Here is a 12,757-nt window from a genome sequence, read left to right on the forward strand (position 1 = left end):
TAGGCTTTTTACATTTACTTCACGTACCTTTTAATGACGGTGTAGTCCTTAAGCCTCTGATGAATCTGTTTCAATGGATGCTGTTTTAATTTGGCTTCACATCATTCTTGTGCCCAGCACTGGAAAAAGAGGTCAAATCTTCACTGTAATCTGTGCTCTGATCTATCTGAGGTTTTTACTTGTTCAAATGTTAATTTCATTTCTGAACTTCAAAATAAGCCTATTATGAAAAACTATATTTAGGTTTAGAAATGTGCCTGATATAAGATATATTTTGATAAATTTTGATGTGGAAAACAAACCATCATATAACTTAACTGTTGTTTTTTTTTTTCTGTTTATTTTGTAAAGGGGAAATTAGATCCTGTTATTTAAAGGCTGGCTGTCAGAAGGAAGGAAATTTTCGACATCAGATATCAAATTGTGATTGTATTTCAAATGCTCAGTAAGTAAGCATTTCTTATTTTTAGAAACGTTAAGAGCTTTCATTGCTGGAAGCTATGAAGCAGATTGTAACTGTGAGAGATGCATGTGAAGAAGAGAGCTGGAGGATAAATGTGTTAACCTATTCTAGAGATGTCAAAACATGCAATTTTATTCTGTACTAGAACAATGACTGCTTTATAAGAATATCGATAAGGAAAAGTGAAAAGGAAAACCAGAACAAGTCAGTGAGGTTTTCATAACTATCTGGGAAAAGCCAAAGTCAAGTGTGGGGATATAAACAAGACAAGACAGTAAATAAAACAAGGTGAGAGACTGTTATCAGGTGTTCTCTCAACTTTATTGTCTTGCTCATTTCCCTTACTTGTTGTGTTTTGTCAGTATCAGCCTGTGACTCTATTTCCTCTGAACTAGAGCAGCAGAGCCTTTCATCTTGCATGAAATCTCTAATGATAATTCGCCATTCTGAAAAAGGCATCTGAACAATTTTCAAGGTTTTTTTCGGAGTGATGGCATAAATCCCACACTCACTCTTGTGGTTTCTGTTCTCTGATGTATTACGTTGTTACGTATGTTTGCAAGAAGAATTTTAACTATTGGTAAGTATTTCTATTAAATTATATGTTTTTAATATTGTTATAGAGAATTTGGAACCGTCGAGCTAGGGGGTGAGAGGGGTTGTTGTTAATAGCAAGTATTGTTCTTAAAATGTTTGGCTTTTGGTGGAGACTTTTGAAAAGCTCAGGAGTATGTTAAGAACATGTTAGCATTTTAGATAGAATGCTGTTAGGAAAGAGATGAGGATGTTTTTTATTTTCAGTAGGTGAAGACTTAAAAAACAAATTAATAAAAAACTGGTTCCATCCACAATATGTTCCATTTCTTTAGCAAAATGGAGGGACAAAAAAAAAAACAAACAACTGGTAGAGTTCTGTTTTGATTAAATATCAAACATTTTGTTTTGGGGTTATTTAACTCTTGCGACTTATTTATTTTTTTTTTTTAATTCACCTTGTACAGGATAATGCCTTCCCCTCCCCAGCCCCAACATAGTTACATGGATTGAATCTGTCCTAAATTCACAAATAGTTTAAGGTCCCCTGACATCTATCAGTTAATCTGCTTTTTTGAAAAGAGAACAATCTTCCTTCTCTTATGCAAAGTCCTTCTAAAGCTGTCTACTAGATGTTTATGTAACATCTACCACATTAAATGCAGTTTTTTAGTTTGTGGTTTGCAGACCTCTAGAAATGTGAGTTACTTTTAAGGAGTCTGCTAAATACTATTAGCAAATGCAAGTCCAGATGTTCTCTGCAGTCATTTTCATGCATTTAATTTATAAAGACCAGTACCTTTGCTGGAAATCTTGGAGTGTAGTAGCAGTTCAGACTGAAACAGAACAAAGCAGCAAAGATCAGTGCGTTCTCAGGACTGATTTTGTATACGAATGGGAAGGGAGAGCACAAGAGCTTTTCTAAGAACAGAGCAGCATGAAGGAAAGTACAAAGCAGAAGTTCACATGAAAAACAAGGAAGGAGAACCAGGAAGCATGAAGCATGCCCAAAGCTGTTTTTGCAAGGGCAGTTAGTAATATGACTAGGCCAGAGAAATTAATGAGAGCTGTTTGTTCAAGCGGCAGTTCCTGCCATCTGTGCATTGATTTAAGGGTAGCATGGGAAAGAAAGGGTTTTCATTTTCTCCTTAGATGCTCACCATCAAGTAAGCTTGTACTTAGATGTTATGGAACATTTCTTGCCTATAGAAAATAGAGGGCAAATCTGATTAATCATCCTTAAAAACAGTTCAGGAATGAGGCATCTTTCTTACCTTGTTCCCTCCTACCTCCACCAGCAGGCATGCACACCAGTTATGTCAGGTTGGTTTCTTGGCTATGGTTAAAGATAAGCCAAATAGTCACAGTTATCAACTAAAGATCTGTTCATTACTACACAAAAAGGCAAATATATAGAATAATAATAAAAAAAAAAAGCTCAAGGCTTAATCAATTCATGTTTCAGTTACAATCTCTTTTGTATGTCTCTGTGGAGAGCTCTCCAGAGAAATTATTCACTTGATGTTGGCCCTCCTTTGATAGAAATGTTCGGTATTAAATAGATTAAGATTCTAGTATACATTTCCCCAAGCCAATAGCAAGCTATCTCTTGTACTGTCATTGTGAAGGATAGTAGGACTTCCTGGTATCATTTACATACCCCCTGTGTCTTTTGCGTTGTTTCTTATGTTGCGTGAGAAGTCCATACCATCAGGAGAGGCTGCTTTTATGGAAGAGTAGTGGAAAATAGCTTCTTCATGAGTATTTGAGGTGATGTAGAAATAACAGCTTTAAAATTTGTATATGAATGCAATGGTGAGCCATCCAAATTAAATTTTATGTGCTCAAAGGATGTGGGAGAAAATTAGTACCTGGACATAAGAGAGGTAGCATCCTCCTTGAATAGGAGGGCTAGGGTTTTGATCTCAGTGAGCTCAGATTGCAGAAGCTAGAATAAGATAGTGGAGAAAACATCTAACAAATCTGCAGTAGAAGTGTATAAGCTTTTAAAACACCTATCACAAATCACGTTCTCTCTACTATGAAGATTAAGCTGCTCCTAAAGCAAAAACATCAAACTGAGTTAAGCCAGTGAAGTAACTGCATGGATGTACATGGGCTGTGCCCTGATGCACCTCTGTGAGGTGGAGAACCAGGGACACTGCACCAAGCTGGTGGTGGCAAGAGGCCCCTGGCTTTGTGGCTGTTTTGGGGAGAAGCAGTAGAGCAGAGGTGCTGTCACTCCTGGAGCTGTTGGACTTCTGGGCAGTGCTGCAGCTTGTGAAAGGGGAAGGGGTTTTGACTGAGGAGGGTGTGAACCCTGACTGGTCTGTCGAGAATACAGTAAGTAACTTATGAATTGGCAGAAGGTAAATATACCTTTTGACTAAGTCAAGCAAAACTGGATAAAGTATTTAAGTCTATGAAATAATATTTAAATATGACTTGAAAGAAACCATTAAAGAGAGCCTTGAGGCAGACTAACTAATGATTAACAATCTTAAATTCAAATTACAACTCACTGTTTCTGTCTATTGAATCCCACTGTTGTCTGCTCCAGGAGTAAAGTCTTAACCAGTCTGGCATTTTACAACAGCAATTGTTAGGAACGGAAGTTAAAGTGGTATTTGTATGGCCTGTGAGCAGTTTAGATTAAACTGCTTGGCATGGCTTCTGAAATCCAATTCTCTCAAATAATGCAGAGTCTTAGCACTGCCACTCTCTCACAGAAGTGATGCTGTGTTATGATTTCTTCTGTTCTTCGCTTGTAAAGGCTAGGTGGATAACCTGAGAGAATAAAAATGGATTAAAATATGCCATAGAAAGCTGATGTCCAAATTCGAAGAAATTAATGCTTTCATCCTGAAGAGGCTCCTTGACATTGGAAGCAATCTTGTCTGAAGGGATTGGCTGAATTCAAATACCAGTTATCATCACCTCTTTTAGGCTCTACTCTGTTGTGAGATGGTCCTTGGAGTATTCTCCAGTTTATCAGTGTTAATATATATTCTACCAGATGCTATAGTAGTTGGCCTAAAAAAAGACATTACCTGTACCTTTAGTCCTTGTCCTGGAAACTTTCAGAACTTCTTAAAGATAGCATAAACACTCATTAGTAACTTCTAAAATTATCTCTTAATTCTGCCAGAGATTGTTGAAAATTAGAATAGTTTTACATTAACTTCATATTTGTGTCTCACCAAATTCTATCACCAGTCCAGCTTCTTAAATATTTAAATAGTTAAAGTTCATCCCTGCATTGTAATGATCAACAAAAAAAAAGATGATGCCTTTTTCATCTCTAACCTCACTTTGCCAGTGATTCTTGTTAATGAGTTTGGTGAATTACTTCAACGTTGGCAGGTAGCTAATCAATTCCCCAATTGTCCATGTAATTACCTTGACCCAACTTTTGTCTGTTGTCTTGCCAGCAGTCACTGGAATGGATTCCCTGTGGAGCTAATTGCCTCAAACTTTGATGCTCCCATTACCTTGCCAACTTCACCTCTAGCCCTTAAGTGCTTTGTGACAGACTTTGACAAGACAGAAAGTGCTTACTGTATTTGAAGTTCATGGATTACATCAGAACCTAGTTGCAGAAAGACCTTTTGGATTTGTTTTGGAGTGGGAAATCTGAAATAGCTTTCTCATCCTGAAAACCCTTCTTCTGCCCCATTACATTATGCTCCTTACCAATCTTTGTCTCTTTTACAGTGAATCCTTAATGTTTCTGTGCCATGTGGCTTAGGTATATGGATGGCTTCTGAGAAGGTAGAGGAGGACAAAGTTCGCATTTGTGTAAAACTGGTGCCTAATATAAACTCAAACAGCCTTTTTGTATGGTCAGTTTCTTTTGATAAAATGGTTGCAAGGTTTAAAACCCTACCTGTATACAACAGTTACAATCTCCAGTTAAAAAAAAATCTTCCCATTGATTGGTGATACAAAGTAAAACCTACTGTCCTTAGCAATAACACATCCTTAAAAACATGGAGTGAAAGGATGTCCAAGTGAAAGAATTGTTAGAGGTGTATAGCTGGTTTGGAGGTTAGTACAAATGCATTGGAGTTGGGAAATGTCTTACCTATTAGGAGGTGTCACTCTGATGCATCTCTTCTGTCTGTCACTGTGTGACAGAAAGCAGATGTTTCAAAAGAGTGTCTTTTAACTACCTTGACTGTCTCTTGTAATTAAATAACTAAATTATTAAATAATTGAATAACTGAATCAGTTTTGATTAGCAGTGAAAAAGATAAATGTGAGCTATCATGCTATCTTGGGGTGACATGTAAAGTGGCTAATAACTACCAGTAAAAATGTAGCCCCCCCCCAAAGTTACAGTAATCATAATAATAGAATTAACATGTTCTGCATCAGCAGCACAACCTGTCCCCAGTACGGAGGTCAGTAGCACCATAAGCTACCAACGTCAATGTGTAAATTATAGTGCACTTGTATACTCTGTGTGTACTTGCTGTATCAGGCTACTCTTTTTTTTTAAGCATTTGATTATTTTTCTCCATGTGCTTTCTTTGCATGCTGCTCTTCTTGTTTAGAAGATCATGCACCCTCTAGTGTGTTTGAGTTCATGTACGTATTGGAGAAAAATCTATCAGTATTTGTAACTTCTCAGTAACACAGCTTTCCTCAACGTGTTTGAAATACTGCCCTCTAAGATTTCTGTCTTTCTAAATGACTTGGATGCCAGAGGTTGATAGATAGGCATGTTATCCTTCCTAGGTATAGCTGCCATTTTTTCTCTCAAGTACCAAGTGCTAAAGTAATGTACTGCCTGAATCTGTAGCCTAAAAATTTGCATGAGCACTCTTTGGTGACGAATAAGTGAGACAGTCATTTTACAATTCAGTGGTGGGACTTGGAACCCTGTCTGCTTCCTTAACTTAGGTTGAAAAAAGACAGGAAAAGTAAGCTTACATTAAACTTGTGGGCACTGATGTGATATGCTTTACTGTTTTGATAGTTTCTCCTACCAAAAAGGTAATTCCAGTGTTTAAAATTGTGTTCTTAGTGTTTGGAGAAACCTCGAACACAACATCTTACATTATACTTGACAATACTGTATCTTAATGTTGTTAAATAGCTGTGACAATCCCTGAAATGGCCTAATGTTTATACATTCAGATTATTTGTTCTTCCTGCCTTGCCTTTTAAAATAACTTTGCAGATATTCCTAGCTAGAAAGAAACTATCCAAAGCTTCCATGGTACTGCCTGAAGCAGTTCACAGGCATGGTAGCATGGTGGCACTGTAAAACTTGGTTGTTTTCCTCTGTAAGTTTTAGTAATGATGTATCATGATTTTTATCTCAATGTGTCATTTTGACAGTTTAAGTGAACAAATTCAGTTTCAGGAAGGGCTGGATTCATTTCCAGAAAGTGTCACATTTTTCCTAGGCTGTTTTGCTCAGGTATATTGCAGTGCATCCCTGGTATGTTCAGATCTGAGATGAAAACAGATCATTCAATATCCCTGAAGAACATGCCAGTGTAGGGTTGCGGTAGATACCCAGTAGTATCTATGGCTGTTTGAGCATTTTGCTATGCTTCCTTATGTCTGTTTTCATTTAAAGCATTGAGCTTTTTTAATGTGTGTGCAAACATGGATGTGCTACGGTTAACTACAGTTCCAAAAATACAGAAAGTGGACCACACACAATCCTGATGTGGAAATGTCCATACCAACCTGGCAGTGCTTGCTGTGTGAAAAACAGATGTGTGTAGCTCCAAGGAAAAACATTTTAGTGATTTATTTATTTTTTTTCTCAAGTAGAATAAAAGTGAAGAGCTACTTTTTAAGGAAGGGCCAATTTTCTCTCTCAAATCAAGTATTAGCTCTTATAAAGTCAACTGGAGTTGTGCCCAAAAAAGCTATGGAAGCATTATACTTATATTTCCGTTTATATTTCCTTTAAGAAATACTTTTTTTTTTTTTAAAAGAGAATCCAATTTATGAGAATAGTGCTTGTATTCTTGAGCCAATTTCCTTCTCTCCTGTATTAAGCTACTGAAAAGAAATCAAACTCCCAAGCCCTGTGCAAGATGGTATCATCATACACCTGCATTGGTTTTGAAGTGATAGAGCTGGTGTCTGTTTAGAGCAATCCAAATGTTTACTGACAGCAGTTCAACTTGTGATACAAGTGTTTGATTCGTTGAAATACTTAGATAGGTTGAAGTGTTGTCCTCTTGTTGCAGTTAATCACTTTGAGTCTGGCAACAGTCAGTAGCAGCCATAAATTGCATTAGGAGGCTGATGTGCTGTATGCATGTAATATAAACTAGAGTTTAAAACAAATATGTAATGCTGCAGACATGGATATATGGCACACAACTGAAAATATTTGAGAGATGGAACAAAGAATTTTTAGACTTGCCCAGCCCTGAGGAAAAAAAACAAACAAACACATCTTTATCTTAGCTGCACTTTCCCCCTCCTGACTGGATGACATCTGGGCAACATGAAATCTGTTGTGCGTATATGAACTTAGCTTGCTCTATACCTTAAAAAAAAAATAAATCATTGTCTGCTTTATTCATAATGTATGTTTTGTCATTTACATAGATTATATTACACAATAATTTTATGTGTAATATAAATGTAACCCATATCATTGTAGTTGTTTTTTACATATGGTTCATCCATACCAGTATTCATATTGTACTTTGCATGTTCTGAGCAATCAGTCCATCTAAAACGATGTAGCATTTACAGAAGCTCTGGCACTAAAACAAAACTTCTCAGAAGCTATATTCTTTTTTGATTTTAAAATGCTTTCCAGTATAGGTAAATAATTCCATACAGAAAAAATAAATAAATAAAAATCTGCTTGTTTCTTATTTTCTTTTGTTTCTTTGAGAATAGAGCATTTTTCAGCATTAGCTGAGCCAATAGATTAAAAAGAAGTAATAGCAGCAAAAATGTGACTAGCAAGTACTAAAAAAATAATTCAAGTTACCTGCCAGTATAGCTTTTATGTGTCACAGAGTGCAGTGTTTCTGGCCCTGGGCAAAAGAGAGCTTCCAATCAATGAGTTAACTTAGTTGATTTGCAATCATATCCATGAATAAGCTGCTTGAGTGCATTATACTCTATGAAAGCACCTATCTGAATGCCTTAGCAGTACTGTATGTCTCCTGTATAAACCCATTAATACTTTAGTATGTTCACCACTGGAAAATTCTCTAAACCTATGAGGAATAAGCATCATAGGAGAAAGTACTCTGATTATTTTATTTTATTTTTTTTTTTACTGCTAACTTTTTTAAAGTGCCATTTTAGAATGAGAAAATACTATATGACTAAAACATCTTTGTATTTCTCAGCAATGTGACCAAAATTACCAAGACCAACTCCTGCTCTGACAGTAGGCTGCTGACTTAGTATGAAGGACTCTTAAAGCTGCTTAGCAGGCTGTGCAGTTCTGCAACTGGGCACTTTTTAAAATGGCTTCAATAAATATTTTGTAGCTCCTTTTGGGATTCAGTGCTTTCAGATGAGCTGGTTGCTTTAAGTGTAAAATTGCTTGAATGTGTTATATATGAGTATAGGGTATGTGCATGCACTGAAGACAGTGATGTTTGAATTCTGATAAAGCTAATGATTTTCTTAAAAAACACTCTTTGCAAACTCAGTAGCCTCTCCTTTTTCTGCTGGCTTGCTAGGTACAGGAGAGAACATTTGTGTTAGTGTGGCCACTTCAGATCTTTTTCTGTGGGTGGTTTTTTTTTTTTTTTTTTTTTTCAATCCCCCCATCACTCTTTTAACACAGAGCAGGAAAGTGCTTTTGACAGAATGGGGAGGTGCTGCCACATGATGGCAGCAAAATCCTGATCAGGAATGGGAGTTTCAGTAGTCTTGTAGTTTCTGGGGCTGGTGTCTACCCCACCTTTCAGATTGAGAGCTCAAGAGGATCTTCTAAAAGACTGGTAATAATGGTGCAGTGGGTGCTTGCTAATGCATTAATTCCAGTAAAGTTACTTCTTCTCATCCTCTAGTTTAACTAGTCTGTGCTGTTTGTGTTGTCAGTAATAGTTTTACAAATTATTGATTTACCTCCTTGATACAAAAACTTAAAAAATAAAATCTGAAAAGAGAGAAGCAAGGGTGAACCAAGCAGTAGTGTCTCACTTAATGAATATAATGTGTGCTGCTGCTCCTCTTGTAGTACTTTGCAAGACTTTAACAGTGGCCTTATATCATTTTCTGTCTGTTATGTCAGTAAGTTAGTGTATCCAGCTTTCTCATTCTGTCAACTTGTGTACTGTATCTTATTACTGTTAGGAGTGGTATTGTTGTTAGCTAAACAAATAATAAAAACCACTCCTGAAGTCCTGTTGGATGAGTAACAAAATGTGAACAAGATTTAAGAGAGACTTAATGTTTAACTTGTACTCCCCTCAGCTGTAATCACTAAGGGAAGTTAAAGTATGCATTCTGAATTAACATTAGTCTCTGAAACTGCTAATTTCTTTCCAAAATAAGTGAAGATTGCTGCTTCTTATTCATTTTTTCCCTATTTGCCGTGATTGGGCTTCTCACATAATCATCCAGTCTTTAATGCTGCTCTCACTTCTGCATATTTCAATTTGCTTACATAGTTTAGGTTGCCTTTTAGTTTTTAAGTTGTCTTTATTTCATAGGACAGTTGGCAGCTGTAAATCTCCCATAACCAGTGGATTTGGTCTCAGTGCTGGGTTATGCAATAGTCTGGCCAGGTTAGTGCTGGCAGTTCTGTGGTGGAGGCCAGGCGAGTGCACGTGTAGCAAGAGGTCTGGGTGGTGAGGTGTACAGATGATGAGGACATGAAATGGCGAGGGAGGCATTTGAGGTGAGAAGGAGCAAAGCTGCTCAGGTGGTGGTAGGAAGATGTCAGCAATGGGGTCAAATAGTGGAGGTGCCGTCAGGGAGCCGTGGGCTGCTATCGATCCGGGACTTCCAATCTCACTTCAGACAGCTGTGTTTGTGCTTTCATGTCATTATGACGGTATCAGTTGGAGGTATTTTGAACGCACCTCAGATGAATACCTCAGATGTGCTGAAAGGGAGCTTCCCACCTCTGGACTTCGCTCTGGTTCACAGCCATAGCTGCTTGGACTTAAGAGTGGCATTTTAGTGGTTATTACAAATGGTTTCAACTGTATTGTTATAGCTGTGGATATTTATGTAGCATGCTGTTACACTCTGTAGTGACCTAGACAGCTTCCTGAAGCAGTTTGATGGGATCTTGATGGTTTTGTATGCAGGAGTATGGCTGCTATTGCAACTGTTGTGACACTGGTTACAGGCTTCCCTGTCCTAATTTAACTTTCTATCTTTAACTATCGAGGTTAAAATGAAATTTAGCCAAGCCCTGCAAAACATCTTTATTAAGCAGAGAATCCGTTGTAATTGTGTAACGTGTCTTTGTAATGAGCTTACCTTGAGAGGTGTTCAGACTCGAGGCTAGCTAATCCTTAACGAAGGGGATGACTCAGGCTGGGTTATATTTGAATAGCTTGAGCTAAATTGACAACAGTATAAGGCACACATACGTCCTGTCAAACAGTAACCCGAAAGGGAGAAGGAAGATTTTTCCAGTGCTGTGTAGTGATACTAAAACCCCCAGGGCTCGGTGCTGGGGCCGGTCCTCTTTAATATCTTCATCGATGATCTGGATGAGGGCATCGAGTGCACCCTCAGTAAGTTCGCAGATGACACCAAGTTAGGTGCGTGTGTCGATCTGCTCGAGGGTAGGAAAGCTCTGCAGGAGGATCTGGATAGGCTGCACCGATGGGCTGAGGTCAACTGCATGAAGTTCAACAAGGCCAAGTGCCGGGTCCTGCACCTGGGGCGCAATAACCCCAAGCAGAGCTACAGACTGGGAGAGGAATGGTTGGAGAGCTGCCAGGCAGAGAAGGACCTGGGAGTGATGGTGCATAGTCGGCTGAATATGAGCCAGCAGTGTGCTCAGGTGGCCAAGAAGGCCAACAGCATCCTGGCTTGTATCAGGAACAGTGTGACCAGCAGGGCTAGGGAGGTGATCGTCCCCCTGTACTCAGCTCTGGAGAGGCCGCACCTCGAGTACTGTGTTCAGTTTTGGGCCCCTCGCTACAAGAAGGACATGGAGGTGCTTGAGCGGGTGCAGAGAAGGGCGACGAAGCTGGTGAGGGGCCTGGAGAACAAGTCCTACGAGGAGCGGCTGAGGGAGCTGGGCTTGTTCAGCCTGGAGAAGAGGAGGCTCAGGGGCGACCTTATCGCTCTCTACAGGTACCTTAAAGGAGGCTGTAGCGAGGTGGGGGTTGGTCTGTTCTCCCACGTGCCTGGTGACAGGACGAGGGGGAATGGGCTTAAGTTGAGCCAGGGGAGTTTTAGGTTGGATGTTAGGAAGAATTTCTTCACTGAAAGGGTTGTTAGGCATTGGAAGGGGCTGCCCAGGGAAGTGGTGGAGTCACCATCCCTGGAGGTCTTTAAAAGACGTTTAGATGTAGAGCTTAGGGAAATGGTTTAGTGGGGACTGGTTTGTGTTAGGTCAGAGGTTGGACTCAGTGATCTTGGAGGTCTCTTCCAACCTAGAAATTCTGTGATTCTGTAAAACACTTCCACTGTTGTACCGTTGCTCAACTAGCTTATGTTTATTGTGTTCTTACAAAACTGAATTGTGAGCCAGGAAAAAATTCCTGGCTTTATGACCATTTATCAGTAGAGGGTGCTATGTATCTTTTGCATTCGATCTGCATAGGTTGTATGTTTACCAAAGATATTTTTAGTTATTAATTTATTATTCAAAATTTGGTTCAACTATACCTTTGCTTACATTAGCAGTATGGTTTACCATAGTAGATCTTGATAACGTTAATTTGATTCTGCAAATGAACAGATTTTCTGTTTAGTAAGATTCTATGTTATACTGACATCAGCTTTGTTACGGTGATTTTATGATTAGAGAGTGCTCCTATTCAAGTATGGTAATAAATCTATGGAATCTACTTTACAGGCTTACAAAAACACAAATACCACCATCACATTTCTTTCTGGTATTTGCTTTCAGTGTGATAATGTCATCAGATGAAATATGACATTTAAGTAGCTGTGTAAGCATCGGGGAGTTAGCAGGTGAATGTGAGGAGGAGGTTGTGTGGAAAATAAGAATAAAGAATAATAATAAAAAAAAAACAACAAACAACTAGTTGAAGGGAACAGAAAATCAGGGAAGAGTAAGAAAAGATACAGAGATATGAGGCTGATTAAATAAAAGGCATAGGAAGCAGACAAATGCTAGAAGACAACTCCCAGTTTTGAAATTATTGCTTTGGTGGCTCTGTCTTTCCATCCCCAGTGCCCTGATTGCCTTGTCAGGAATCTAAAGTTTCAGCTTTTTCCCACAGTTAGTGTCCCAGCTGCTTATGGCTCTTCTGCCAATTGCTGGTAGGTGGAGCTGTGAATTTTGCTGCTGAAAGCAAACAGAAAACAGACTGTGGGCTCTCCTGGCTTTTCAGTTATCTTCAAGTCTGGTGGGAGAGAATTTGATCTCCAAGATTATTCTTGGAAGAAGTCTTACGAGTAAAATGATTTTGATTTCTGAGAACTAGTAGAGGATAGTACCAGGGGAATATCTTGGCGTATCCATCCATCACTCTGCCAGTTCCATTCTTGGTAAACATGGGATAAAAGACATGGGCCAATTAAAAAATGCTCTCGACTCTTATTTGGCTTTTGTAGAAAGATAACTAACAACGCAGAAATTTATTGAAGATAACTCTT

At 38.6% G+C, this 12,757-nt stretch overlaps 1 protein-coding gene across 1 annotated transcript in view; it reads left to right on the forward strand.

The window, feature by feature from the left end:
* The window catches only part of PCNX2 (pecanex 2), a gene marked incomplete at its 3' end in the record, with an annotated part of 153,254 nt that overhangs the window by 23,661 nt on the left and 116,836 nt on the right, over positions 1 to 12,757 (forward strand). Inside the window, exon 8 of the mRNA XM_084283877.1 lies at positions 352 to 445. Within this exon, the coding sequence (XP_084140003.1) occupies positions 352 to 445 (94 nt within the window). The remainder of the gene's footprint in view (positions 1 to 351; positions 446 to 12,757) is intronic.

This window comes from Netta rufina, assembly GCF_964035555.1.
Source record: "Netta rufina genome assembly, chromosome: 3".
Lineage (NCBI taxonomy): Eukaryota > Metazoa > Chordata > Aves > Anseriformes > Anatidae > Netta > Netta rufina.